At 49.8% G+C, this 26,933-nt stretch overlaps 1 protein-coding gene across 1 annotated transcript; it reads left to right on the top strand.

Annotated features, from left to right (window-relative positions):
• The first annotated feature begins 10 nt into the window (after nucleotides 1–10).
• On the top strand, nucleotides 11–26,847 carry SNRNP200 (small nuclear ribonucleoprotein U5 subunit 200). Its single transcript, XM_033838784.2, has 45 exons — nucleotides 11–167; nucleotides 691–854; nucleotides 2,310–2,481; nucleotides 3,454–3,646; nucleotides 4,704–4,759; nucleotides 5,952–6,050; nucleotides 6,456–6,608; nucleotides 6,714–6,813; nucleotides 6,977–7,113; nucleotides 7,701–7,784; nucleotides 7,876–8,049; nucleotides 8,338–8,475; nucleotides 8,705–8,860; nucleotides 9,426–9,596; nucleotides 11,071–11,264; nucleotides 11,483–11,606; nucleotides 12,595–12,744; nucleotides 12,981–13,091; nucleotides 13,652–13,783; nucleotides 13,953–14,141; nucleotides 14,500–14,697; nucleotides 15,098–15,250; nucleotides 15,363–15,443; nucleotides 15,789–15,872; nucleotides 16,526–16,632; nucleotides 16,939–17,057; nucleotides 17,346–17,500; nucleotides 17,615–17,804; nucleotides 17,970–18,143; nucleotides 19,067–19,227; nucleotides 19,538–19,765; nucleotides 20,103–20,294; nucleotides 20,385–20,563; nucleotides 20,756–20,907; nucleotides 21,748–21,856; nucleotides 22,405–22,513; nucleotides 23,025–23,214; nucleotides 23,312–23,476; nucleotides 23,710–23,831; nucleotides 24,100–24,243; nucleotides 24,331–24,507; nucleotides 24,787–24,947; nucleotides 25,030–25,111; nucleotides 26,221–26,313; nucleotides 26,411–26,847. Exons 1-45 carry the CDS (start codon nucleotides 123–125, stop codon nucleotides 26,552–26,554), a joined length of 6,411 nt encoding a protein of 2,136 aa, XP_033694675.1. The 5' UTR covers nucleotides 11–122; the 3' UTR covers nucleotides 26,555–26,847.
• Nucleotides 26,848–26,933: the final 86 nt, after the last annotated feature.

The following is a 26,933-nucleotide window of genomic DNA, read 5'->3' on the forward strand; positions in this document are numbered from 1 at the left end:
AGTCTCATTCTCCTTCCTGTGCGTCTTTCCTGCGTCAGGCGCGGCGGTAGAGGAGATCGGCGGCTGTCTGTAGCGTGTGGTGGGGGGAGCGGAGCTCTGAGACCCCCCCAGCGTCCGCCGCCATGGCGGATGTGACCGCTCGTAGCCTGCAGTACGAGTACAAGGCGGTGCGTGTGGGCTCGGCGGAGGGCTCTGGGCTGAGGAGGCCGGTGGGGAGCGGGAGGCTGAGGAAGGGAGTTTTACTCTGAAGGCCTACGGGAGAACCGCGAAAGCAGAGGGGAAATCAGGTTCAGGCGAAGGAGGGGGTACACGACGATATGAATAACCCCACTGGTGACTGGGGCGAGCGGGATGGGCTAAGAGCTCTGCTAGGAGTGTTTGTTCCCTGTCCCCTCGGCGCTGTTCCCGACCCCTTTCGTATGTCATCTCCAACGTGCCCGACAGTGTTCCCTGGGCGGAGTTATGAGCAGTGTTAGGAGCAAGGATTGTTCTAACGATATGATTGCCCTTCGCTCATGCGCAGTTATATGATGCGCTTCTTAAGGAAAACATCTTTTTATTCCGACTAGTGATTTTTGTCACTTCTTTGCCCCAAAGAAGATAACTTCCTTTGTCATCAGCTGGTATCCCTTTGGTACCGGCATTGGTCCTGCTCGTGTCAGAGTTTCGATAACACTGTGATCTTTTCAGAACTCGAATCTTGTCCTCCAAGCTGACCGCTCTCTCATTGACCGGACCCGCCGGGATGAACCCACAGGAGAGGTTCTGTCCCTGGTTGGGAAGCTCGAGGGCACCCGGATGGGAGATAAGGCTCAACGGACGAAACCACAGATGCAAGAGGAAAGAAGAGCCAAGTGAGTAGCAGGGGGAAAATGATTTTTCTTCAGACCCTAAGTCCATTTTCCCTTGGCATTTGAGCAGTGTTTTTTTTGCTGAATTGCTTGGTGCAAGTGAGATGTCAGTGACATTAAAACAATTCAGTAAAGATAAAAGCAGAACATAAGAATCGAAAGGTTCTTTGGCCTAAACAAGTGTATCTGAAGTGGAAAACAACTTTTAGATCTTTTTTCAGCATGTGTTTCTCATCCATAGAGAGATCTTAATTTTCTTCATGGTATTTTGAAAATTATTGGTAAACTCTTTTTTTTGTTTATCTATTTTACATATAGTAGTTTGTATCTGTTAACCCCTTTTTTTTTTTTTTTTTGGCTGCGTTGGATCTTCATTGCTGCGCACGGGGGCTACTCTTTGTTGCGGTGCATGGGCTTCTCATTGCGGTGGCTTCTCTTGTTGCGGAGCACGGGCTCTAAGCGTGCGGGCTCAGTAGTTGTGGCTCACAGGCTCTAGAGCGCAAGCTCAGTAGTTGTGGCACGTGGACTCAGTAGTTGTGGCTCGCAGGAGAGCGCAGGCTCAGTAGTTGTGGCACACGGGCTTAGCTACTCTGCAGCATGTGGAATCTTCCCGGACCAGGGCTCGAACCCGTGTCCCCTGCATTGGCAGGCGGATTCTTAACCACTGTGCCACCCGGGAAGTCCTGTTAAACTCTTGTCTCAGTAACTCTTCTCACTCTTCTCTTTTATTACTAACTTACCACCCCTACTTCTTTTGTCTACTGTTGCCCACTTCCAGTTTTGTTGTTATAAACTACCATTCAAGCATGAAAGGCAGGTGTTTTGTTTTGCTTTTTTGTTGTTTTTTTACTTTTGCGGGGTGATATATTTCCAAACTTAAAAAAAATCATTGAACTTTATCTCACTGTTATCTTTCGACCCTCATCGTCTGTGTCTTCCTCTTCTCTCATGATGAAGTCTCAAAAATTCGTAGGCCCGGTTTTGATTAAAGCAGTTGTATTTGAAATGAGTTACGTATCATGGGTCCTCCACTTTGCGGAGTGTGACTTCTTTTCCAGGAATTGATGGCAGTAGATTCCTTTGGAGCTTCAGTTTTCTGGCTAGAAAAAGAAAATATGTCTGAGGGATAAAAAGCTAGTCAAAATCCAATCATATATTGTCATACAAAGTAGAAAGGGTTGTCTCTTTTAAATGAACGTGGAGGATGTCTCATTGTAACATCTAGTGCATCTAGTGAGAGAATGACAGAGTATTCCCTTTTTGTTACTGTGTTCCCATAAAGAAATACTCGTGCAAGTGACTAAGGCCAAATGGGAATCACTTGCTGAGGTACAGATTTGTGGTTTTATATTACCTGTGTGTCATGGAGCTGAGGGGAGGAGGGTGGGGTGGGCTTCTTTTAGTCTTGCCTTTGAGAGGGAAGGTTCTGCCCGTTCAACATCATACTCTGTCCATTAGGCGAAGAAAGCGTGATGAGGACCGGCATGACATCAACAAGATGAAGGGTTATACTCTGCTCTCGGAGGGCATTGATGAGATGGTGGGCATCATCTACAAGCCCAAAACTAAAGAGACCCGGGAGACCTACGAAGTGCTGCTCAGCTTCATCCAGGCTGCACTTGGGGACCAGGTGAGGCAGCCAGAGGGTGAAGCCATGTTTTTGGAGAGGGAGGAAGTCACACCTGGGAGGCACCAGAGGAACCTTGTCTGTGTATTTTCCTGTGTGGGCCATACCGATACGCAGAAGTGGCTCATACTTATAGAGCACTTACTTTATATGGGATAGCATTTTACACGTCTTCTCTCTTTCAGTTCTCATGTTAGCTCTATGACTAGGTGCTATTAATACTTACTTTCCATTCTACAGAAGAGAGGTGTGAGGCAAAGGATACTTAAGTAATCTTCCCAAGTCACAGAGTAGTGTTTGGCAGACCCAGGATGTAAGCCTGGGTAGTTTATATCCAGAATCTGTGCTCTTAGCATTATACATGTAATTAGATTAAGGACCTCTGTGAGTCTCTGAGAGACGCTGGTGAGGTGGCTGCTAGAGGAGGTGAGGGTAAAGAATCACCACAAGTTAGGCAGGCTAGGGCAGGACTGCAGAGCGCCTCTCCCGTCGGGAGAAATGTGGCACACTGCTGTGGAAGCCGTGTCTGTCTTCCTAAGACCACTTACCTGATTTTTTGAAACAGATGAGTCTTCCTTCAATTGTGTGACCTTTCGTGGCAGTTTTTTTTTTCTTTTCCTTGCGGTACGCGGGCCTCTCACCGCTGCGGCCTCTCCCGCTGCGGAGCACAGGCCCTGGACACGCTGGCCCAGCGGCCGTGGCTCAGGGGCCCAGGCGCTCCGCGGCATGTGGGACCCTCCCAGACCGGGGCACGAACCCGCGTCCCCTGCATCGGCAGGCGGACTCTCAACCACTGCGCCCCCAGGGAAGCCTGATGTGGCATTTTTAAATTAACATTAGTGAAAATGGTGGGAACCTGGTATGCAGGTTTTAAAGAGATACAGCTCTTCACATCCTATTGTCACGTAAAGCTGGTCAGTGATGTTCTGTCTTTGTCTCGTTGTTCTAAATTTTTCTTTTTTTTTTTTTTGCCAGCCACGTGATATCCTTTGTGGGGCAGCTGATGAAGTTCTAGCTGTTTTAAAGAATGAAAAGCTTCGGGACAAGGAAAGGAGAAAGGAGATTGATCTGCTGTTGGGTCAGACAGATGATACAAGATACCATGTGTTAGTGAACCTGGGTAAAAAGATCACAGACTATGGTGGAGACAAGGAAATCCAGAATATGGGTAAGTGAGCTGTTTGTGTCCTGACCATATGAACTGGGTGCTCGTTGACCCCTAATGTGATCTTCTAGCCTCAGCCATTAAAGTATCTGAAAGATGCTTTAAAAGGTTTCCAGGGCTTCCCTGGTGGCTCAGTGGTTGAGAGTCCGCCTGCCGATGCGGGGGACACAGGTTCGTGCCCCGGTCCGGGAAGATCCCACATGCCACGGAGCGGCTGGGCCCGTGAGCCATGGCCGCTGAGCCTGCGTTTCCAGAGCCCGTGCTCCGCAACGGGAGAGGCCACAACAGTGAGAGGCCCGCGTACCGCAAAAAAAAAAAAAAAAAGTTTCCATAACCTATTTGGTGTTTTTGGAGGGGTTATGATTGATGGACGCCAGAATCCCTTGATTCCGGGAGCCATTTCTTATTCTGAGACCCTTTTATTGTATAGAACATGGGAGAAAACTTGGAGAGGGCCTGGGTGGAGGGTGGACAGGCAGAGCAGGGCCGTTTCTACGGCCGGCAGATTGGAGCAGGCCTTGCTGGTGGCAGCACAGAAGGCTCTCTTTTTTTTTTTTTTGTAAATTTATTTTATTTATTTTTGGCTACGTTGGATGATCGTTGCCGTGCGTGGGCTTTCTCTGGTTGCATCGAGCGGGGGCTACTCTTCATTGCGGTGCGCGTGTTTCTCATTGCAATGGCTTCTCTTGTTGCGGAGCACGGGCTCTAGGCGCGTGGGCTTCGTTAGTTGTGGCACGTGGGCTCAGTAGTTGTGGCTCGTGAGCTCCAGAGATCAGGCTCAGTAGCTATGGCGCATGGGCTTAGTTGCTCTGTTGCATGTGGGATCTTCCTGGACCAGGGATCAAACCCATGTCCCCTGCATTGGCAGGCAGATTCTTAACCACTGCACCACCAGGGAAGCCCCAGGCTCTCTTATGTTGATCATTTGTCTGTTAGTCCTTAGACCTTAGGTCTGTCTTGAGGAGAGGCAAGTCAGGCAGTTAGGGAGGAAATTAACTCCCTAGTGCCTCATTTTACTAACTGTTCCCTGTCCTCTTTTTCTAATCCCTCACTGTTTCAGATGACAACATTGATGAGACGTATGGTGTGAATGTACAGTTTGAGTCTGATGAGGAGGTAAGTGATAAGCAAACAGACCCAGTCTCGTCTTTTTCTTTTTTTTTTAGTTGTTAAGGTGAGGGGACCACTTCTGATGTAAAGAAGTGCCCTAACTTAAGCCAGATAAGTTTTATGTGTTGTATTGGTGTCAAACTTGGGCATAAATATTATTTCGCTGAAAAATTGTTATGGTTATTTTTTGGCTTTATAAAGCAAATTTGAAGTTATAAATGTAAATTAATACAATAATTGAACATAAACCAAGTGGGTCAGGAAAAAGAAAGAAAAAAAGGTAAGTATAGTGTATACTTCATTTCGGGAATGTGTTGTCCCGTTTTACTGCATTTTAACCATACTGTGATAATTTTCCTCTTTCCAGTACTGTGTCCTACTGCCAATTTCAAAAAAAAAATGCACATTTGCCGCAGAGCATGGGCATATTTTGCACGTGGTTGTTTCAGTAACAGTTGCAGCAGCCACTGAGGTTTACCATCTAATTAGAATTTCTTGAATATAACTAATAGGAACAAGTGGGGCACTTGAAAAAATGTGCAGAGCTGCATTCGAGTTCTCATTGGGTGTGTTTGGCTTCCTGAAAGGTAGAACGCCAGCTTTGGGATATCATAAACTAGGACAGGAAGAAGGGGTAGCAAAGGAGAGTCAGGAGAGAGCAACAAACTGGGAGCCTAGAGGGCTGAATTTTGGTCCTGTATCGGACAGGTCATTTTGCTTCAGTGTCTCCAGCTTTCAAACGATATGATTGAAGTAGATGACTGCTGAGCCCCTTCCTCCAGTAGAGTTAGTAGAATTTCTTAATTTTAAGTAGCAACAAACTAAAAGAATATTTTGCTCATAGCATTCATTCATTGAACAAATGCTTATTATTAAGGACCTGCTTTTAACATGACCCTGTGCTCAGTACATAGTACACCTGTAGGCAGGTATGTGTGTAAAGACAGTAGTGAGCAAGTGAAGTTTGGCCTCTACATTTCTGGTCACTGTGTGCTTTTCCAAGTGTGCTTCTGTATTGGTCCTTCTGGTAAATGTACTCTGGAATGAGGCTGACCCTGGTTCCAGTAAGTTGTTGGTTCCACCGCAGAAGCTTTTGCTCTAACCATGGATCTTATTTTAAGTGACTTGAGGGAGAGGTTCTGTGGTGATGCCAGGATCAGCTCCAGGTCACGAGTTGGGGTTGGGGCTGTTTCCACAGGAAGGTGATGAAGATGTGTACGGGGAGGTTCGAGAAGAGGCATCGGATGACGACATGGAAGGGGACGAGGCAGTGGTGCGCTGCACCCTCTCGGCTAATGTGAGTACAGCTTGCTCTTGCCCGCCCCTGCAGGGCAGGTTATTTCTGGGTGTAGCACTTCTTTCCCATACCTAGGTCCTGTCATGTATTATTTATTAAGCTACCTTTTCATAGGGTGAGCTGTGATAAACATTTCGTGTCTTGATTTTTCTTAAGGTTTCAGTCAGTCACCCTCTTTCTCAAAGGCATGTGTTGATGAAGTCTTGGTGGGTTTGGTGTGCTCATGAACTCAGTATAGCAGAGTCGTCATCCCCCCACCCCACCACCACCCCCCGCCCCCACCGGAAAGTCCTCAGAAGAGGGTAGGCTGTGGGTGGGTGGCCTGCAGAGCTTTGTTGCTGGATGATAAGAAAGCACATGGGGCAGATGGAGACACAGTGAGCTCAGTGCCTGGTTACTTTGTAGCTTGTGGCCTCAGGGGAACTGATGAGTTCCAAGAAGAAGGATTTGCACCCTCGGGATATTGATGCCTTTTGGCTCCAGCGGCAGCTCAGTCGCTTCTATGATGATGCCATTGTGTCGCAGAAGAAGGCAGATGAAGTCTTGGAGATTTTGAAGGTACAGCCGGGATAATGTTTTTGTGTTCCGTGTGTCTTAGCAGATGGGACAGTGTAGGAAGCAGATGGCTGTGTCCTTAACCGTGGTGTTATCTTCTCCCTGCAGACGGCCAGTGATGACCGGGAATGTGAGAACCAGCTGGTTCTGCTCCTTGGTTTCAACACTTTTGATTTTATTAAGGTGTTGCGGCAGCACAGGATGATGAGTGAGTATGTATGGAGAACGCTTTTGTGTCGTAGGTAGGTGTGCGGTAGAGGTTGTGTTGCTTTCATAGCCTCACCACTTGTTTCACGTATTTTTCTTTCTACCCCAGGGTTGAAGGTTGATTTTGTATCTCACCTTCCCTTTCTTCCTTTTGCTGTTGACAGTTTTATACTGTACCTTGCTGGCCAGTGCACAGAGTGAAGCTGAAAAGGAAAGGATCATGGGAAAGATGGAAGCTGACCCAGAGCTGTCCAAGTTCCTCTACCAGCTCCACGAAACGGAGAAGGAGGATCTGATCCGGGTAAGGGCTGGGTTGGTTTGTCTGTCTGACTCCTGAGCTAGAGTGTTTGCTTTGGAAAAGAGACACTAGTTAGAAGATTGCAGCAAAAAGATAAATTCCTGTTAAAGCAGGAAGTTGAAGAAGTGAATTATTTCTCCAGATTCTTTGAGTTTGGTCATTGGTACAGTGTGGAATCAACACCTTCACGCTGGTGTGGTCGAGAGACTGCTGACCTGCTGCTGTCGTCACCAGCACCTGGGCCCTTTGCTGCTTGTTCACACAATAAGTCATGGTGTCTGCTGGTAGTACAGGAATACAGTGCATGTTTGCTGAACACAGAACCCACACTCTGTCCCTTAAGGATAGCCCTTGATGCTGCATTGTTGAACGTCGACTTTTGAAATCCCAGGACTATGTATTGTCCCTTGAAAGTGGTTTGATTTCATCATTCTGGTGGTCCTCAACTGTCTGAACGTAAAGGGCCACCTTTCTGTTTCAGGACTTACTAGTCAGCACCTGTGAGTCAAGCTCAGCCAAGGGACTGGAAAGGACAAGAAGCTGGGATGGTGATGAATCGTTGCTATTCTTTCTGTCTTTCCACATCACAGGAGGAGAGGTCCCGGAGAGAGCGAGTGCGTCAGTCCCGGATGGACACAGATCTGGAAACCATGGATCTGGACCAGGGTGGAGAGGTAGGTACCAAGGCCATTTCGAAGGCTGTGAGGGATGGAAACTCCTTTGCTCAGCTTGCTCACTTTATATTCTTGTTTTTCATACTCCCAGGCACTGGCTCCGCGACAGGTTCTGGACTTGGAGGACCTAGTTTTTACCCAAGGGAGCCACTTCATGGCCAACAAACGCTGTCAGCTTCCTGACGGATCCTTCCGTCGCCAGCGCAAGGGCTATGAAGAGGTGCATGTGCCTGCTCTGAAGCCCAAGCCCTTCGGCTCTGAAGAAGTGAGTGAATTGCTTTTCTAAGTTTTCTGCTCACTTCGCCTCCCTTCCAGTTCGGATTTCCACCCATTGACCACAGTGTGGCCTTGTCTCACAGATAGTTTATTCCAGAAGTGGACGCTGCTGCAGAGTTTTCCCGTTTTGATTTTGAGCCCTGGGGACAATACTGATCTCTCTGGTCTGGCCATTAGTGGAGCGTTATGCAGGGATGTTGCCGGGAAGTGCAATCTCGCAAAACCACAGTCTGCTCAAGGGTGCTGCTAATGTGATGTGCGTGGCATTTTTTTCTAGCAACTTCTTCCAGTGGAGAAACTGCCCAAGTATGCCCAGGCTGGATTTGAGGGCTTCAAAACACTGAATCGGATCCAGAGTAAGCTCTACCGTGCTGCTCTGGAGACGGATGAGAATCTGCTGCTCTGCGCTCCTACCGTAAGCACTGCCCTGCCTGCTTTTTTCTCGTGGAATGCGGTGTATGTTTTAGGTGGCAATATAGTTCATCTCCATCCTTACCCCCTAATTCTTTATTCTTTGGTGGAGGAGATGTTAAATGGTAGGGTAAAATCCGCAGGACACGCTCTGTTTTGGTGATAAGCCCTTAGAAATTGGGGTAGTGAGCATAATGAGGTACACAGGCCTTCTTGTCCTTGACCTCTCATAGGGTGCTGGTAAGACCAACGTGGCCCTGATGTCTATGCTCCGAGAGATAGGGAAGCACATTAACATGGATGGCACTATCAACGTGGATGACTTCAAGATCATCTACATCGCCCCCATGCGGTCTTTGGTGCAGGAGATGGTGGGCAGTTTTGGAAAGGTAAGGGGATAGAACCTTCCTCCAGAAGATATTGGGGGACAGGCCTGGTGCTTCTCTGCTTCTTACATTAGGGCATTTCTGGAATGCCTTGTGTGGTGTTTTTTTCTCCTTCGAAGGTGGAACTTGACCCAAGTACAGAGTGTTTGTGAAAGGAGAAAGTCCTGGATCTCTTTTGGGCTTTTACAAGGGTTTACCATCTTTTTAATCTTCTCCTTAGCAATTTTCTGCAGTTGGTATCATTTGCATTATTGGAGTATTTATGAAACACTTACATGGGTGGTTGATAATAGATCTAGTGTTATTGCAGGTCTTTTGTCTGCAAGCTTCCATTTCCCCCTATTGTGTGCAGAGCTCCCAGCGAGCATTTTTCTGCTTCCTTACCCTGCGTGTAAACTTGGATTTGTTTTATAAATAAATGTTCATATGCTCAATCTCATACACTTGATATTTCCCTGAAGGGTTGATACCTACCTCCAGTACCCCACACTCAGACTTCACAGACAGAGAGTGTGGAGTCCAGGCCCCCTCCAAGCATTTTTGCCTGATGTGCCTTTCCTACACCCAGCGCCTGGCCACGTACGGCATCACTGTTGCAGAACTGACTGGAGACCACCAGCTGTGCAAGGAGGAGATCAGCGCCACTCAGATCATCGTCTGCACCCCTGAGAAGTGGGACATCATTACCCGCAAGGGTGGGGAGCGGACCTACACCCAGCTCGTGCGACTCATCATCCTGGTGAGTAGGGGGTCCTTGTGGGAACACAGAGCCCAGGCCTGGTTGAGGAGGGGTTGCTGGGTTTTAATGCTAAACTTTTCTTCAGTGCCTTTCCTCCAGTTACTGGCCTTCGTAATGGCAGCTATTGTCCGCATTGCTCTTACTGCTAAATGAGAATCTGCACCGAATTGAAACACTTCCCAGTAGGTGCATGCTCTTTGCCATATCATTTATACTTTTTTTATGTCAAATATTTTGAAATAAATGTAAACAGATAATTGAAAAGACTATTGATACTTATGTCCTCCCAGAACATTAAAGGGCTTTATAAAGAATCCATTCTCAGAGAGAATGAGTAAGGAGTCAGGATATTGTGTCCTGTATACACAGAAGCCCCCAGGGAGGAATGACAGTCTGAGTGCGGTTTCTTTTGGTTGTCTGGGGAAGCAGAAAGGAGACCTTGCATGTTGATTTGCAGCATTCTAGAGCAGGGTTGGCAATCTGTGGCTACTGATTTTTGTTTTATTGGAACACAGCCATACCCATTTGCATATTGTTCACAGTTACTTTTGTGCTGCAGTGACAGAATTGAGTATTTGTAACAGAAACTGTATGGCCCACAAGCCTAAAATACTGACTCTCTGGCCTTCAAGAAAAAATTCGCTAGCCCCTGCTTAGAGTCTGCTACTCAAAGTCTTGTTAGAAATTCAGAGTCCTGGGACTTCCCTGGTGGCACAGTGGATAAGACTCCGTGCTCCCAATGCAGTGGGTCTGGGTTTGATCCTTGGTCAGGGAACTAGATCCCACATCCATGCCTCAACCAAGAGTCCGCATGCTGCAACTAAGAAGTCAGCATGCTGCAACTAAAGATTCCCACGTGCTGCAAGAAAGATCCTGCGTGCCACAACTAAGACCCAGCACAGCCAAAATAAATATTTTTTTTAAAAAGGAAAGAAATGCAGAGTCCCTGTCCCCACTCCCACTTGCCGAAATACAATCTGCATTTTAATAAGATCCCCTCCTGCCTTGTATGCCTGCTGCAATTTGAGAAGCACTGCCTTAGGCTATGTGGATCCTTCATTTGATGATTCAGAGTCTTCATTTGATACAATTCGTTCTTGGTAAAGATAACTGCCCAGAGGTAAAACCTTATTTGATATAAATATGGTCTGATCAGAAGCTTTATCTTTAGTAAAGGAATTTTCCTTTGAGTGGAGTTATGAATTCATTTACCCGAAGTATCAGATTTTCTTACCGTAAAGCATCGTTTCACTGAACTGTAGCAAAGCAGCCCGTGGTTGGAGCATGTTATTTCCTGGGGTATTTCATGGTGAATATCATCTCATCCTTTGGGTTTCCCTGGCCTTGGGATCCCTTTTCTTGTCTTCTTTATTTGGCATATTAGGTGTATACCTACAAAATGGGAATACTCTTCAGGAAAGGGGGCCACATTTCTCTAGTCCTACAGGTAATTTGCTGCCCTCCCATTCCTTAGGATGAGATCCATCTTCTCCACGATGACAGAGGTCCTGTCTTAGAAGCGTTGGTGGCCAGGACCATCCGGAACATTGAGATGACCCAAGAGGATGTCCGACTCATCGGTCTTAGTGCCACCCTCCCCAACTATGAAGATGTGGCCACCTTTCTGCGTGTGGACCCTGCCAAGGGCCTCTTCTACTTCGACAACAGGTATAAGAAAAGACTGGGAGAAGTTTAACCAGGGTGACCTTCCTGCTGTCCTTCTTTTCCAAGGAGCTCTATTAGATTGGGTTTTAGAATGGCCTTTGGGTTTTGATGTGATACGAATCCAAAAAGAGGAATATTGCTCCCTGGCAGCGAAAAGGACTGTTTATTTCCTCAGTACTTTTGTCTCAGAAGCCTAATTTGTCGAACTGTTGAACTTCTAGCTTCCGCCCAGTGCCTCTAGAACAGACTTACGTGGGCATTACGGAGAAAAAAGCTATCAAGCGTTTCCAGATCATGAACGAAATTGTCTATGAGAAAATCATGGAACATGCTGGAAAAAATCAGGTCTGTCATGGTTTCTCATTATTCTTGAACTCTGTTCTTTTGAATTTTTGACTTACTGATAGCCAAGCAAGACTGACTAAGATAAAGAGAGAAGACACAAAACAAATCACCAGTACCAGAAACGAAATGGGGTATTACTACAGAATCTGTTACATTTGAAAGGGTAGTAAAGGAATACTGTGAACAACTTTACACATGGATTTGACAGCCTAAAGGAAATGGGCCTATTTCTCAAAAACAACCAACTACCAAAACAGCCTTGATGAAATAGATAATCTGAATTGTCCTGTAACCATTAAAGAAATTGAATTTGTAATTTAAAAACTCAAAAAGGAAATCACCAGGCACAAATAATTAATTTGTCTATCTACATTATCAAGGGTTCTTCCATAAAAGATTTGGGTGACTTATACTAAAAACATAGCAAAAATAAAGATAAAAATTAAAAACTAGTGAAAGGGCATTTTACTAGTAAGTATGATCTCATTTTTTAATGGAACATTGAATATTTTGCCTGATTAAAAAAACATAAGAATTTACATGAAGACACAAATCTTTTCTTGGCACTAAATACTTGGAGGACTTTATTTCCTACAAAATAGTGCCTGTCTCATACTGAGACTTACTTCCTAAGTCCATTTATAAAGGCCAGTGCCCGTTATTTTATATAACATTTTAGCAGCTGAGAATCTCATCAGGTACCTGAACACAAATTAATTGAGATTCCTGAATGTGCATTCATATTATATCTAAACTTGCTGTTAAAAGATGGGGTGCTAAGAGTTAGTGTCCCAGTTACAGGACCCTCATCACTGTGCTTGGTAGGTTCGTTCGCTTAGGGTCTTGCGGGCACTGTTAGGCTTCTGAGCCAGACCTCAGTTTCTTGCCTGATCGTGGTGCAGCCTCTACTTCTGCTGGTTCCTCAGGGGCATGGGGGTGACTGTCAGAGTGTGTCTCTTGACTGTGGAAAACTGTGGCTTCTACTCAGGTGCTGGTGTTTGTCCACTCCCGGAAGGAGACTGGGAAGACGGCCAGGGCCATCCGGGACATGTGCCTGGAGAAGGACACGCTGGGTCTGTTTCTGAGAGAGGGCTCGGCCTCCACAGAAGTCCTTCGGACAGAAGCCGAACAGTGCAAGGTGAGGCGAGACAGGCCCAGCTCTCTCATTCCTACATGGTAACTGGCTTAATCCGAGTTGTCCCAGTGGTCCTCCAGGAGTGTGAGGTGGTGCTCTTTCACATAGGGTGAGGTTTGATTGGCTGTGGATATGTGGATAGGTGAGGGGCAGAGTCTCAGCTGAAGAGATTTGCTTCGTCTCTGGGGGAGTTGCTTCAGGAAGGCTCACCTCATCACCTGTTCTCTTCTGTTTCCCAGAACCTGGAGCTGAAGGATCTCCTGCCCTATGGCTTTGCTATTCATCACGCGGGCATGACCAGAGTTGACCGGACACTCGTAGAGGATCTCTTTGCTGATAAACACATTCAGGTGAGGGTGGGCAAAGCACAGACGGAGAAGATGGGAAACATCGGAGGTTGTGCCGTATGTTTGTGCCTGGTACTTCGTTGATTCAGGCTCAGGTAAACCAGGTCGGAGGGTTGGGTAGGTACAGTCAGTGTAGTGTCATACCACCTCTCCCATCTCTTCACATCCTGCATGCGGGAAGATGAGTGAGTTCAGGAAAGCACCTGAGAAGCCCAGCAGAGCAAGCATGTTGGTGACTCCAGATATTGTCAGACATAGGTCAGGACCTTGTTCATTCCCTGTCTCAGGAGAGCCCATACTTTGACTTGTTTAGTAACCCTAAGTTGATTCATATAGGTCTGCATATCTGTCTCTTAAGTGTCTCTAGAACCTTGAAATGTTGATTCTCGAAGAGATGAGGAACCCAAGGACTCCTTTCCTCTTTATTCTGGTGTTACGTTGGCAAGTATGGGACCCACCTTGATGCTGCTAGAAGCTCTGAGGCCAGTTGCCTGGAGAAGTTGAGGATAGTAATCCATGGTGGTAACATCCGTTTTCCTTATTACCTTGCCTTGCCTCTGTAGGTTTTAGTTTCCACGGCAACCCTGGCTTGGGGTGTGAATCTCCCCGCGCATACCGTCATCATCAAAGGCACCCAGGTGTACAGTCCAGAGAAGGGGCGCTGGACAGAGCTGGGGGCACTGGACATCCTGCAGGTATGGAGCTTTTGAGTTTATTCTCAGTGGGGAAAAGCATGCTGTGTTTTATACACAGGAGGTCCAAAAGATGGCAGATGGAAGGCGAGGTTCCATAATGTAGAAGCCTGGAATCAAACCCAGGAGCTCTGTGGCCATAGCCGTCTTGGTGGCTCTCTCTGACCTATAGATGCTGGGACGAGCAGGAAGACCTCAGTATGACACCAAGGGCGAAGGCATACTCATCACTTCTCATGGGGAGCTGCAGTACTACCTGTCCCTCCTCAATCAGCAGCTTCCTATTGAGAGCCAGATGGTATCAAAGCTGCCTGACATGCTCAACGCGGAAATCGTGCTGGGGAACGTCCAGAACGCAAAGGTAGGGGAGGGCTCTGTCCTTGGCACCTCTTATCTTCTCCAGAGAGGCCAGGGTGCCAGGAGTGAGGTGGTCTCGGTCATTGTGCTGTGGGCCTCAGCACCGGGGTCCTCCAGCCCTGGGCCCCACGTCTCTCAGTGTAAGCAGGCTCTCAGCCTTCTTGGGTCTCTGGCTGACAATTTCCCTTGTTGCCAATATCTTAGAAAGGACTCTGTTTTCTTAATAATGAAATATTATAAACGTTCACAAGACAGTATAATACGTATCGTCATAGTTGGGAATTAACATCTAAGTGCTCTGTGAGAGCTTTTCACTTGGACATCAGCTCTGCATGCTAAGGCCCATGATCTGTTTCTTATAGGATGCAGTGAACTGGCTGGGCTACGCCTACCTGTATATCCGAATGCTCCGATCCCCAACCCTCTATGGCATCTCTCATGATGACCTCAAGGGAGATCCCCTGCTGGACCAGCGCCGACTGGATCTGGTTCATACTGCTGCCTTGATGCTGGATAAGAACAATCTGGTCAAGTACGACAAGAAGACGGGCAACTTCCAGGTGAGTGGGCTGAGGGACAGAGGTCCCTGCAGAAGTTGTAGCCCCAGGAGACAATTTTTCAGATCACTGTCTTGATTCAAGTACTGCCTAATTGCCCACTGCTTGGAACAGCAGAAAAACAAGTGGCATTGGACTGTGCCCTTTGAACCTAGGAACTTCTAAAATAGTGTAAAACCTGACGGTGCTTCCTTTCCGTATCTTGAGCTGTGGCAGCTGATCTAGCTCTCTTGTCTGTGTGGGCATCAAGTCACACTATAGGTCAGTTTATTGGGCCATCCTTCCTGTGCTTGGGCCAGGCACTTGTATTGCTGTGTGTTCACTCAGTGGGCACCTCTTGTCCACAGTGAGAGGTTGCCGCTTGTTAATGATCAGCTTTGGATTGAGTCTTCCTTCTTTGTAGGTGACAGAACTCGGTCGTATAGCCAGCCACTACTACATCACCAATGATACGGTACAGACCTACAACCAGCTGCTAAAGCCCACCCTGAGTGAGATTGAGCTTTTCAGAGTCTTCTCCTTGTCCTCAGAGTTCAAGAACATCACTGTGAGAGAAGTGAGTCCACTCAGCGTGTTGGAACTGGAAGTTGGTACCCACTGCCACGTCACTGGTTGGTTCTCTCCTTGGCCTCCTGGCTTTTTCTTGACTTGTTTCCTTCTTGTGGCAGGAGGAGAAGCTGGAGCTGCAGAAGTTGCTGGAGAGGGTGCCCATCCCTGTAAAGGAGAGCATTGAGGAACCCAGTGCGAAGGTGAGCCCAGCTCCTCTCTGCTTGGGGTAAGGGTCAGGTGGTTTTCCTGATCTTCTAAAAGATGAACCTTAGAAAAGAATTTAAAAAATAAAAAGATAAAATAAATAAAAATAAAAGATGACCCTTGAGTTTGGGTTTGTTCTTGGTAATCTGCTCAGTTCTCCGAGTTTCTGCATCCTTCTCACATGTTCTTTTTTACATGGAGTAACAATTATTTAATGTCTGCAAATCAAGAGCTCTAGAAGGTCTTACCTGGCATGGTTGCCCAGAGCAGAAATGTATTCACTTTTTCGGATGGTTCAATCAGTGATCGGCCTCCTTCTGGCTGATTTTGCTTTTTTCCAGATCAATGTGCTTCTCCAAGCTTTCATCTCGCAACTGAAATTGGAGGGCTTTGCGTTGATGGCCGACATGGTATATGTTACCCAGGTGAGGGCAGGGTTGTGCCACCCCTGATAAGTTCCCATCCCGTGTTCTGTGTGTGTCTGGTAAAAAGTAGGCCTGACACTAGTGAGGGAGAAGGAATGCTGAGTTGTGCCCCAGGTGGCTTGTTGGCTGGTGCGCGTGTGGTACGGCCGCTCTGTTTTACTGATCTTGAGCACGTGGGAAGGTGAGGCCTTTACAGAGATGCTGGGGAGGCTCCATGTGGAGATCGCAAGACACGGTGTCTGCTTCCCTGTGGAGAGGGACTTCCCATTACGGCTGCTGGGCTCCTAAATACACCCAGAAATGGCAAAAGGCTTTAATAACTACTCTTTATCTTTTTCTCAGGGCAAGTCACTAACACCCTTACCCTTGCTAGGTCTCTAAATGCTAAATGAGTCAAAAGCCTTGTAAGACCAGGCAGTGAGTGGAAGGTTACAATGCTGGGCGCGGAGCTCTAGCTGCACTTCTCTGACTGTCCTGCGTCAGCCAGCGTCTGCTGGGGGTGGGGGTGGGTCATGACAGAGGGACTTGGGTTTTGAGTTGGTGTAGCTGGTCGTGTCAGAGCTTGAGGTAATTAAACCCTGTGTCGGGTGGCTGCATTATTAGGTCTGGGGACAGTGTGGACTTGACAGGGGGAATGCTTCATCTTTCCCCAGTCGGCTGGCCGGTTGATGCGTGCCATCTTTGAAATTGTCCTGAACCGAGGCTGGGCGCAGCTTACAGACAAGACCCTGAACCTCTGCAAGATGATTGACAAACGCATGTAAGGCCCAGTGAGCTGGAAGCTGGTCACAGGGTGGGGGTCCCCGGGCCGAGGGTGTGGTGGGAAAGCCTTAGAGCGCATCAGGTCTCGCCCTGATGTGTGAAATATGCAGCCGGGTGAAAGTTGAGAAGGGGGCAGGCCCTTTGGGGTGCAGCTGAGGAGTCGGGGAGGGTGGCATAGTTGGAGATGTCTGTCTTCAGCATTCGTGTTCTGTGGGTCACAGCTCATCCGTTGGAAGCCGTGAGGAGGGCAGTTGGTTCCAGGCTCCGCACAAGGGACTGATAGCTCTGTTTCCTTCCTGGACAGGTGGCAGTCCATGTGTCCTCTGCGCCAGTTCCGGAAACTCCCTGAGGAAGTAGTGAAGAAGATCGAGAAGAAAAACTTCCCTTTTGAGCGTCTGTATGACCTGAATCACAATGAGATAGGTGCGTGGGAAGCCATCCTGCTCATCCGCACAGCTCAGATGTCTCCCTAAGCCTGCCTGCTTTCCAGTTCCTAGGCCTCGTGCCCTGACATCCTGCGCTCGCTTGTCTTGTCCCACTAGCAGTAGGCTTGCTCTTGGTCTCGGGGCTTTGAATCTTCTGGGCCCACTGAGAGTGGAGGGAAGAGCCTGCCCTTCTGGAGTGGAATCCGCCTGTTCCCCTTGGTGGCCCTCAGGGCTGCGTTTGCAGGCAGGCTGGGCTGCAGCCCCGTGCTCTCTTGTGTCCTCGTAGGGGAGCTTATCCGCATGCCCAAGATGGGGAAGACCATCCACAAATACGTCCACCTGTTCCCCAAGCTGGAGTTGTCGGTGCATCTGCAGCCTATCACGCGCTCCACGCTGAAGGTGGAGCTGACCATCACACCCGACTTCCAGTGGGATGAAAAGGTCAGGCTGTGTGAGGCGCAGGGGCCTGGTTTCAGAGGGGTCTTGAGGAGAACGGGATTGGAGGGCTGAGTTACCGCCAGCTCATGCTCCTGTCACTTATGCCCCTGTGGGCAGGTCCATGGTTCCTCAGAGGCGTTCTGGATTCTGGTGGAGGATGTGGACAGCGAGGTGATCCTGCACCACGAGTACTTCCTACTCAAGGCCAAGTATGCGCAGGACGAGCACCTCATTACGTTCTTCGTGCCTGTCTTTGAACCGCTGCCCCCTCAGTACTTCATCCGTGTGGTGTCTGACCGCTGGCTCTGTGAGTGCATCTCCTCTGCAGGGTCCCCTGGGCCAGGTCCTCCCGGGGCAGTTAGATGAGTGTCTTGCGCCTTGTACTGGGCCAGACTTGGTTGGGGAGAGTGCTGTGTATGCTGCCTTGGGGTTCCCAGTGTGCTGACTGCCCTTCCCGTTTCTTTTCTGGCAGCTTGTGAGACCCAACTGCCTGTCTCTTTCCGGCACCTGATCCTACCAGAGAAGTACCCACCCCCAACCGAGCTTCTGGACCTGCAGCCCTTGCCCGTGTCTGCCCTGAGAAACAGTGCCTTTGAGAGCCTTTACCAAGATAAATTTCCTTTCTTCAACCCCATCCAGACCCAGGGTAGGTGTTTCCATTTCCAGGCGGGCGGTTCCTTTGGAGGCCTTTTAAGGTCCCCGGGAGACAGGTAGGTTCTGCAGGAGGAGGGGGAGGAGGGCCCTCAGGTGCTTGGCAGGAGTGGGAGCTCATCAGTGCCAACTGTTGGAGCAGCCAGGACGTTTTCCGTTCTCAGAAGCCCTTGGTTACTATCAGATTTACTTCGCTTCTTTGCACGTCTCCCTGAGGAGGGTTGGTAGAGCACGTCTTACTCTCACGGTGCACTGTCATTTCTCAGGCTCAGGAGGCTCCAGTATTGAACCAGAGTGTGCAGCGTTGACCGAGGCCTCCTCTGCCTTCATTGCTGTAAATGACAGCTGTGTTCGCAGAGCACGCCCCATGTTCTAAGTACTCTGGGCTGGGTGCACCCCAAGTGTTTTCTCTTTCATTCTTTCCACAATCCTGTTTGAGATATGTTCTACAGATGAGGAAACCGAGGCAGGGAGAGGCACCCCAATTGAACCAGCTAATAAATAGTAGAACTTGATTTTAACCCAGTCTGGATGCCAGGGCTTACGTATTAGGCTTTTTACCTTCTCTGTGTACTTGACTCTTTCCAGGCAACAGAGGAGAGGGTTGGAGGGGCAGAGGAGGGGAGGCAGTTCCCCTTGGTTCGGCATCCTGTCCCTGAGAAGCAAGGAGGGAGCCCTGACCTCCTTTGCTTCTGTTGTCCTCCCGCAAATCTCCAGGGGCCCTGAACTCTTGATCTTGGTCCCCTCTCCTCCTCTTGTGTGGGAAGGAGCGGATGAAGGGGAGAGATGTCGCAGGCCCGACTGCAGCTGGGGGCCGTGTGCCATCACCTCTCATGGTTGCCATTCTGGGCTGACTGGCTGAGTTTCCTGTGCGTCCGAGTCTCTCCGTGTTCACGCTGCCTTTCTGTCGCTTCTCAGTGTTTAACACCGTGTACAACAGCGATGACAACGTGTTTGTGGGGGCCCCCACGGGCAGCGGGAAGACCATCTGTGCGGAGTTTGCCATCCTGCGGATGCTGCTGCAGAACTCGGAGGGGCGCTGTGTCTACATCACCCCCATGGAGGCTCTGGCGGAGCAGGTGTGTCACGTGTGAATTTTCCCAGAAACCGTTTTCATCTCTGAGTCCACATCAAGGTTTTCTGAGCCCTGAAATTTGCAGAGCCAACTGGGGCAAGACTGTTTGCCTGCTGGTGGCCATTTCCGCAGTCGTATACTAAAGGGAAGCTCTCCGGTCACTTATAGGTTGGTGTGTGATTATGAAGTATTTAGCTTGAGATCTCCAGGGCGACAGGCCTCTGTGTTTGGCTTCCCATGTTTTTCTCATAATTCATGAACTGAAGCCTGACGTGGCCTGATGTTTTTCTGCCCTCCCGCTGCCCGCCTGCCAGGTGTACATGGACTGGTACGAGAAGTTCCAGGATAGGCTCAACAAGAAGGTGGTGCTCCTGACGGGGGAGACCAGCACGGACCTGAAGCTTCTGGGCAAAGGCAACATCATCATCAGCACCCCCGAGAAGTGGGACATCCTTTCCCGGCGGTGGAAGCAGCGCAAGAATGTCCAGAACATCAACCTCTTCGTGGTGGATGAGGTCCACCTTATCGGGGGCGAGAATGGGGTATGGCTTGACCTTGCAGCATAGGAGCGGGGCTGGGACCAGCAGAGTAGCCTTGGCCTTGGGCCTTAGGTGAGGGCCAGAGACTAGGGCTTCTCCCAAGAGGATTCTGCCCATCACCTTATTCTGAAAGGATGATCTGAGACTTTTCTGTAGTTTCCTTGGAGAGTACCATTGCTTAGTGGAGACTGGCTGCGGAGGAGGTGGACCCAAAGACGGGAGAGCCCCTAATCACAAGGAAGAGTTAGGAGATCATCTCGAGGTTGTTGGGCTCCACACGAAGGTAGCTCAGGGCTGAGGATGGAGCGCCGGGCCTGCAGTGACTCCCACCCCTTTTCAGCCCGTGCTGGAGGTGATCTGCTCCCGGATGCGCTACATCTCCTCCCAGATCGAGAGGCCCATTCGCATCGTGGCCCTCAGCTCCTCGCTCTCGAACGCAAAGGACGTGGCCCACTGGCTGGGGTGCAGCGCCACCTCCACCTTCAACTTCCACCCGAACGTGCGCCCCGTGCCCTTGGAGCTGCACATCCAGGTGGGACCCGCTCTTCCCGTTCCCACGTGGCCTCATGACGTCCTGGGCTCCCTGGGTTTGTAACCTCCTTTCTTCCTCCTCGGTCTCCAGGGCTTCAACATTAGCCACACGCAGACTCGCCTGCTGTCCATGGCCAAGCCTGTGTACCACGCCATCACCAAGCACTCGCCCAAGAAGCCCGTCATTGTCTTCGTTCCATCTCGCAAGCAGACGCGCCTCACTGCCATCGACATCCTCACCACGTGTGCGGCCGACATCCAGCGGCAGAGGTGGGCAGGGCCTGGCTCCTGGGGGCCCGTGGGGAGGTGAGGGTTGGCTCAAGTGAGACCGGCCTCCTGCCGGGTGTTCTGTTCACAAGGGTGGGGTGGCCCCCGCCTGGCTCGGGACTGGGCGACGCACAGCTGGAAGGGTCTCTGGGGGGTGGAAGCGCTCCGGGCTGAGTCAGTGCTCATGCCGCCCAGGTTCCTGCACTGCACGGAGAAGGACCTGATCCCCTACCTGGAGAAGCTGAGTGACAGCACGCTCAAGGAGACGCTGCTAAACGGGGTGGGCTACCTGCACGAGGGGCTCAGCCCCATGGAGCGGCGCCTGGTGGAGCAGCTCTTCAGCTCAGGTAGAGAGCAAGCCTTGAGGCGCAGAGTGAGACTAGATCCGGAGGTGTCACGGGGGCGTGTGTTGAACTTCTGGGCGTGGGTGATATTTCTTTACAGCACATTGGTCATTTTCAAAATATTGATACTTACCAGATTATTTTGTCTGTTACCTCATTTGATTTCAGTACCCTTGTGGTGAAGGTGGGACAGATATTACCCCTACTTTCTAGATAAGAAAGCAGGCAGGCACATAAGGTTGTGCTCTTTCAGAACCTGGTTTTTCAGACCAGGACATTTGGCCACTAGACCTGGTTTTCTACGGATTCCAGGCTCAGCAAAGTGTTTGGGCCCCTGTTTCCCTTGGGTGGCTGTGTGCCTCTGTCCCTTGTTGACGTCAGGCATTTCACGCAGAGTATTATTTTGACAGTGCTTAGTGGAGCTGCAGTGGAGATGCTCCTGCCAGAATCATTACTGTCACCCTTTGACCCCTGAATCTGTCTGGTTTGTGGCACCTTCAGAGCTCGATTTTGCTACCATGTACTGAGCCAGCCCGTGGCTGAGTCAGCCTTAGCACTTTCCAGCCAGCAAGGCCCATCTGTCAGGCAGGAGTGTGAGCCTAGCTTTCCCTGGGCTTGGGATTCTGTTCCAGGATTACCTCGTTTCCTCCAGGGTAGCCCCCCCAGCAGAGCAACAGTGACATAGAGCCACCTCCTGTAGTACCGAGTTAGCCCCTTAGTCATTAAACCTTTGCTCTGAGTTCTGAAATGTAGCACAAGATAAGCCACTACCTGCCCAGGAGGCAGCACGTCCTGCCTCAGCCAGGGAGCCCTGTGCTTAGTCTCCTCCCTTCTGCTGCTCAGGGGCTATCCAGGTGGTGGTGGCTTCTCGGAGTCTCTGCTGGGGCATGAATGTGGCCGCCCACCTGGTGATCATCATGGATACCCAGTACTACAACGGCAAGATCCACGCGTGAGTACAGCCGTGCACTTGCTCTGTGTTAGCGGGACCTTCCTTCCTAAGATGAACGTAATACCTGCAAATCCAGAAGTTCACTATTGTGAAGAAAAGATGTTAGGGAAATAAACAGCTAGCCGAGATTCCACCCCAGCCAGGGTTTTATTTATATGGACTTATTTTTAATGTCTGAACTTGCTTCTAGATTTGGATTTGAGTCGGGTGACTTCATTACTTATGAACTATATAGCTGTAAAGTTTCGAAGCCTGCCTTACATATTAGATCCTTTAATGGGGAGTTATTTGGCTGTTGGCATCAGATGGGTTAATAGCTTTGGTTCAAGGACACTGAGCAACAAAGTAATGACTCTTACACTTGAAAACTAAAGTGATGTATAGATGATACGTGAAACTAGTGCCTGAGCGTGGGAACTCGTAAACAGAGTTTTGCTGTGATTGGCCCACGTCTCCCCGTGTTTGCACTTTATTCTTTGACATGTAGGGAGTCAGCTTCCTGAGTGTCTGTTGCTGTGGCTTTGCCTCCTCTCCCCTCCTGTCTCTAGGTACGTGGATTACCCCATCTACGACGTGCTGCAGATGGTGGGACACGCCAACCGCCCTTTGCAGGATGACGAGGGGCGCTGCGTCATCATGTGCCAGGGCTCCAAAAAGGTCAGCCTGGGCCTCTTGCACTGTCTTTTGATCCTGGGCCTCAGAACAGATTCTTTAGTTTCTCTTTCGATAGATGTGTTGACTTATTTTTTTACATTCTGTCTGTCAACTTCTGCCTCTTTTATCTTCCATGTTGCTTTTGTAACAAGCCTCTTGGCTGCGTAGAATTTTGTAGCCTTTGGTTTTTGCTACTGCTGTTGACTCTGTGTGTTGACGTCTTCTCGCTCTGGCTGGTTCCATCTTCCCTCATGCTTTGCTCAGCATGTGGGACTTGGGGTACCCCCTGTCTCTGCTGTAGAAATAACCAGTGATGCCAGTGGGAACAGGCATACACACCCAACTCTCCAGGTCCAGACCCAGCTCACCTTGTCTGTGCAACTGGTTTCTTCTATTTTGATTAGCTGTGTCTGTCTGTCACATAGGGGCCGCGTTTTCCCTTGGCTTTTTTTTCCCCTTGATCTATCTCTGTGACCATATTGTCATTGACTCTCTATTATCTTCTTTCCCATAGGATTTCTTCAAAAAGTTCTTATATGAGCCTTTGCCAGTAGAGTCTCACCTGGACCACTGTATGCATGACCACTTCAATGCTGAGATTGTCACCAAGACCATTGAGAACAAGCAGGACGCCGTGGACTACCTCACCTGGACCTTTCTGTACCGCCGCATGACACAGAACCCCAATTATTACAACCTGCAGGGTCAGTGGCTTTGGAACATAACCTTATCCTTTTGCGGTTTTCACAGCCCTTGCTCGCCATCTCCCTGTGACTCCCCACTTGGCTGTCACCTTCACAGGCATCTCCCATCGTCACCTGTCTGACCACTTGTCGGAGCTCGTGGAACAAACCCTGAGTGACCTGGAGCAGTCCAAGTGCATCAGCATTGAGGACGAGATGGACGTGGCGCCTCTGAACCTGGGCATGATCGCTGCCTACTATTACATCAACTACACCACCATTGGTGAGGGCCAGCAGGGGCTGGGTCTGTGCAGAGCCTGAGCTAGAGGGATCTCAGGCAGGGTCTGCAGCCCATGGTGGATGAGAGATGATGATGCTTCCAGTGCCCCATCCGGTGTTTGTCGGAGGCACGCATCACAGGGTGGAGCTGGGGTAGCCCAGGAGTTAACTCTCTCCTCTCTGCTCCTTTTCTGCCTGCTTTGACTGCTCTCAAATCTCCTTCCCTACCTCTCTCAGAGCTCTTCAGCATGTCCCTGAATGCCAAGACCAAGGTGCGAGGGCTTATTGAGATCATCTCGAATGCGGCCGAGTATGAGAACATTCCCATCCGGCACCATGAAGACAACCTCCTGCGGCAGGTGAGGGCACCTCAGCTTCAGGAGAACTTCCTCGGAGCTGAAACTTGGCCCGTGTGCCCAGAGCACGCGATGCCCGGTCACCACAGGAAGACACCGACCCCTCCTGCCCCGACGTCCCTCACGCACCTCCACACGTCTCAGCCCCACCCCACCCCCCAGGCACCCTCTGAGTCTTGAAGGGTTGTGAGACTGGGATAGGTGCTGCCTGAGAATAGGTCTCAGGTAGGGTCACCTCTTCATCATCGGCTCTTTTTCTTCCACTTTCCAGTTGGCCCAGAAGGTCCCCCACAAGTTGAATAACCCTAAGTTCAATGACCCGCACGTCAAGACCAACCTGCTTCTGCAGGCTCACCTGTCCCGCATGCAGCTGAGTGCTGAGCTGCAGTCGGATACAGAGGAGATCCTTAGCAAGGTATCGAGGGGGGCGGGGGGAAGCCCGTGTGGCCTGTGAAGCAGCAGTTCCAACCCTGCCTGCTCTTGCTCTCCTGTCCCTGTTCAGGCCATCCGGCTCATCCAGGCCTGTGTGGATGTCCTCTCCAGCAACGGGTGGCTCAGCCCAGCTCTGGCAGCCATGGAGCTGGCCCAGATGGTCACCCAAGCTATGTGGTCCAAGGACTCATACCTGAAACAGCTGCCACACTTCACCTCAGAGCACATCAAACGTTGCACAGACAAGGTGAGCCGGGCCTGGACCCGGGTGGCTGAGGCTGGGAGCCGAGCGTCTTGCACTGGGGGCGGTTGTGGAGGGGAGCCTTCTCATTCTGGCCTCTCTGGAGGTGTTAGCCGTGGAGCTGCTAGAGAGCCTGACGGTTGTGGGCCATGTTCTTTCTGAAGCCGTGTCTTCTTTAGATGATCTGATGGCTTAGGAAGTAAAAGTAGCCGCTCTTTGGAGCCACTTTCCTCTGCTGCTAGTGTGCATTCTCTCTTCTTCCCTGACCTCTGACACCCACTGCAGGGGGTGGAGAGTGTTTTTGACATCATGGAGATGGAGGATGAAGAGCGCAACGCATTGCTTCAGCTGTCCGATAGCCAGATCGCAGACGTGGCCCGCTTCTGTAACCGCTACCCCAACATCGAGCTGTCCTACGAGGTGGTGGACAAGGACAGCATCCGCAGGTGAGCCAGAGAGGGCCAGGTGCCCCACCCCGGGTCCTTGCTGGGCACAGCTGTGACGTGCAACCTGCGTTTCTCCCCACAGTGGCGGGCCGGTTGTGGTGCTGGTGCAGCTGGAGCGAGAGGAGGAAGTCACAGGCCCCGTGATTGCGCCTCTCTTCCCACAGGTGCGTCCTGGGCGTGGCTTCCCAGGGGTCCACTTGAGGCCCTACCGACTGGCTAGAGGCTGGGCTATAAGGGTGCATAGTCACTGAGGGAGGAAATTTAGAGTAATAATGCAGCCACAAGCCTGAGGATTAGTCTTGGGGCCATGGGTGTTTTCTGTGGGAGTTTTTGGTGGTGTTTTGCTTTAAGGCAATTTAGGTGACTGGTCGTTATTGAACGCCCCAGTCACGCAGTTGTTGAGGTCCGTGGCTGTGAAGCAGCATTTATCTTTAACTCTAAATGGCTCCAGGGGGACTTCCCTGGCGGTCCAGTGGTTAAGACTCTCTGCTACCAATGCAGGGGGCGGGCACGGGTTTGATCCCTGGTTGGGGAACTAAGATCCCACGTGTCACTTGGCCAAAAAAAAACCAAGGTCTCCAGGACAGTTGGGCTTTTCTAGTTGGTGTTTCTTCGCTCTCGTTTCTCACAGCTACTTACTCTGCTTCCAGTGCTTGGTTCTTTACCACCAAAAAGGAAATCTGATCCCTTATATGGGAGAATAATTGAAGGCTGAAAGGAGAAACCAGATACACTGTAATGTTTTAAGTTTACGAACTATTCGTTTAATAGGCTCTGAGGAAAGAGTGCTTTAAAGTGGAATGCTTGGGTTTTCTGACAGTGGAGCGGCCAGCAGAGGGGGATTCTTGGTAGATACAAGGCCTACTTTGGATCCTCTCTGCTGGCAGGCTCACCTCCATGTTAATGTGTTTTTCTCCTCCGGCATATATGCCTTTTATTTAAAAGGGTCTCTGAGGAACTCAAAGCTGCGAGGCCCCAAAGACTAGATGTCTAATAGTGGAATCTTGGATTTAGTGTCAGGTACTAAATGGGAGAAGGTACTTTGGGACAAGGAAATGAGGCAGAACCAACAAATGAGTTCATCTGCCTACTTAAAGATTCATGTGAGACACCTCAGGCAGTTTAAAATCTTAGGTATATCCAATTGTAGTTTGGGAAGAAGTTTTAGAAAGCTTTCTTTCTGGTTTCTGGTTTCTTACTTTTGTAACTTTTCTCTTGGTGTCATGATCATCAAATTTTATGTGCTGACTTTGTTGGCTTTTGGGCACTACAGAAACGTGAAGAGGGCTGGTGGGTGGTGATCGGAGATGCCAAGTCGAACAGCCTCATTTCCATCAAGAGGCTGACCCTGCAGCAGAAGGCCAAGGTGAGTGTGTCCGTGGCCCCCGTGTGCTGTGAGATGGGGCAGGCTGAGAGCTCTTCCTGTGTCTGAGCTGGCCCTGAGTTTTGCCTGCTCTCTCCAGGTGAAGCTCGACTTTGTGGCCCCGGCCACTGGCGCCCACAACTACACTCTGTACTTCATGAGCGACGCTTACATGGGATGTGACCAGGAGTACAAATTCAGCGTGGATGTGAAAGAAGCTGAGACAGACAGTGACTCAGACTGAGTCCAGAGGCCTTTGCTCTTGCACAGAGAGAAGAGTTGAACCTGAGTTTGGTACATGTACGCTGTCATGGGACCTCAGTCTTGGAGGCCCGGTCTGTCTGTGTGAGGTCTGGCCAGCCAGTGCCGCCGTGGTCCCAGCCCACCCTACTACTTTCCCCTCCGGCTCCCTTGCCATCCAAACTTCGGATCTAGTGTCTGCAGGTGTCAAGCATAAACTGTGTACACCATTTTTAGGCATGTTCTTTGCAGTTCCTTTTGAGTAACACATTCTAATAAAATGATTTGGAGAAACCATTTGTCTTTGCAGTGATTCCAGATTAAAAGTTTCCTTTCTCGGACTTCCCTGGTGGTACATTGGTTCAGAATCCGCCTGCTGGTGC

This window comes from Tursiops truncatus, chromosome 14 (genome assembly GCF_011762595.2).
Source record: "Tursiops truncatus isolate mTurTru1 chromosome 14, mTurTru1.mat.Y, whole genome shotgun sequence".
Lineage (NCBI taxonomy): Eukaryota > Metazoa > Chordata > Mammalia > Artiodactyla > Delphinidae > Tursiops > Tursiops truncatus.

What these genes read in the sequence shown, in the direction of transcription:
- SNRNP200 (XM_033838784.2), top strand. Translation starts at nt 123, where the DNA reads ATGGCGGATGTGACCGCTCGTAGCCTGCAGTACGAGTACAAGGCG. An exon ending in CAATTATTACAACCTGCAGG is followed by an intron (nt 23,215 to 23,311) that starts GTCAGTGGCTTT and finishes TCACCTTCACAG; the next exon opens with GCATCTCCCATCGTCACCTG. An exon ending in CCCTGCAGCAGAAGGCCAAG is followed by an intron (nt 26,314 to 26,410) that starts GTGAGTGTGTCC and finishes TGCTCTCTCCAG; the next exon opens with GTGAAGCTCGACTTTGTGGC.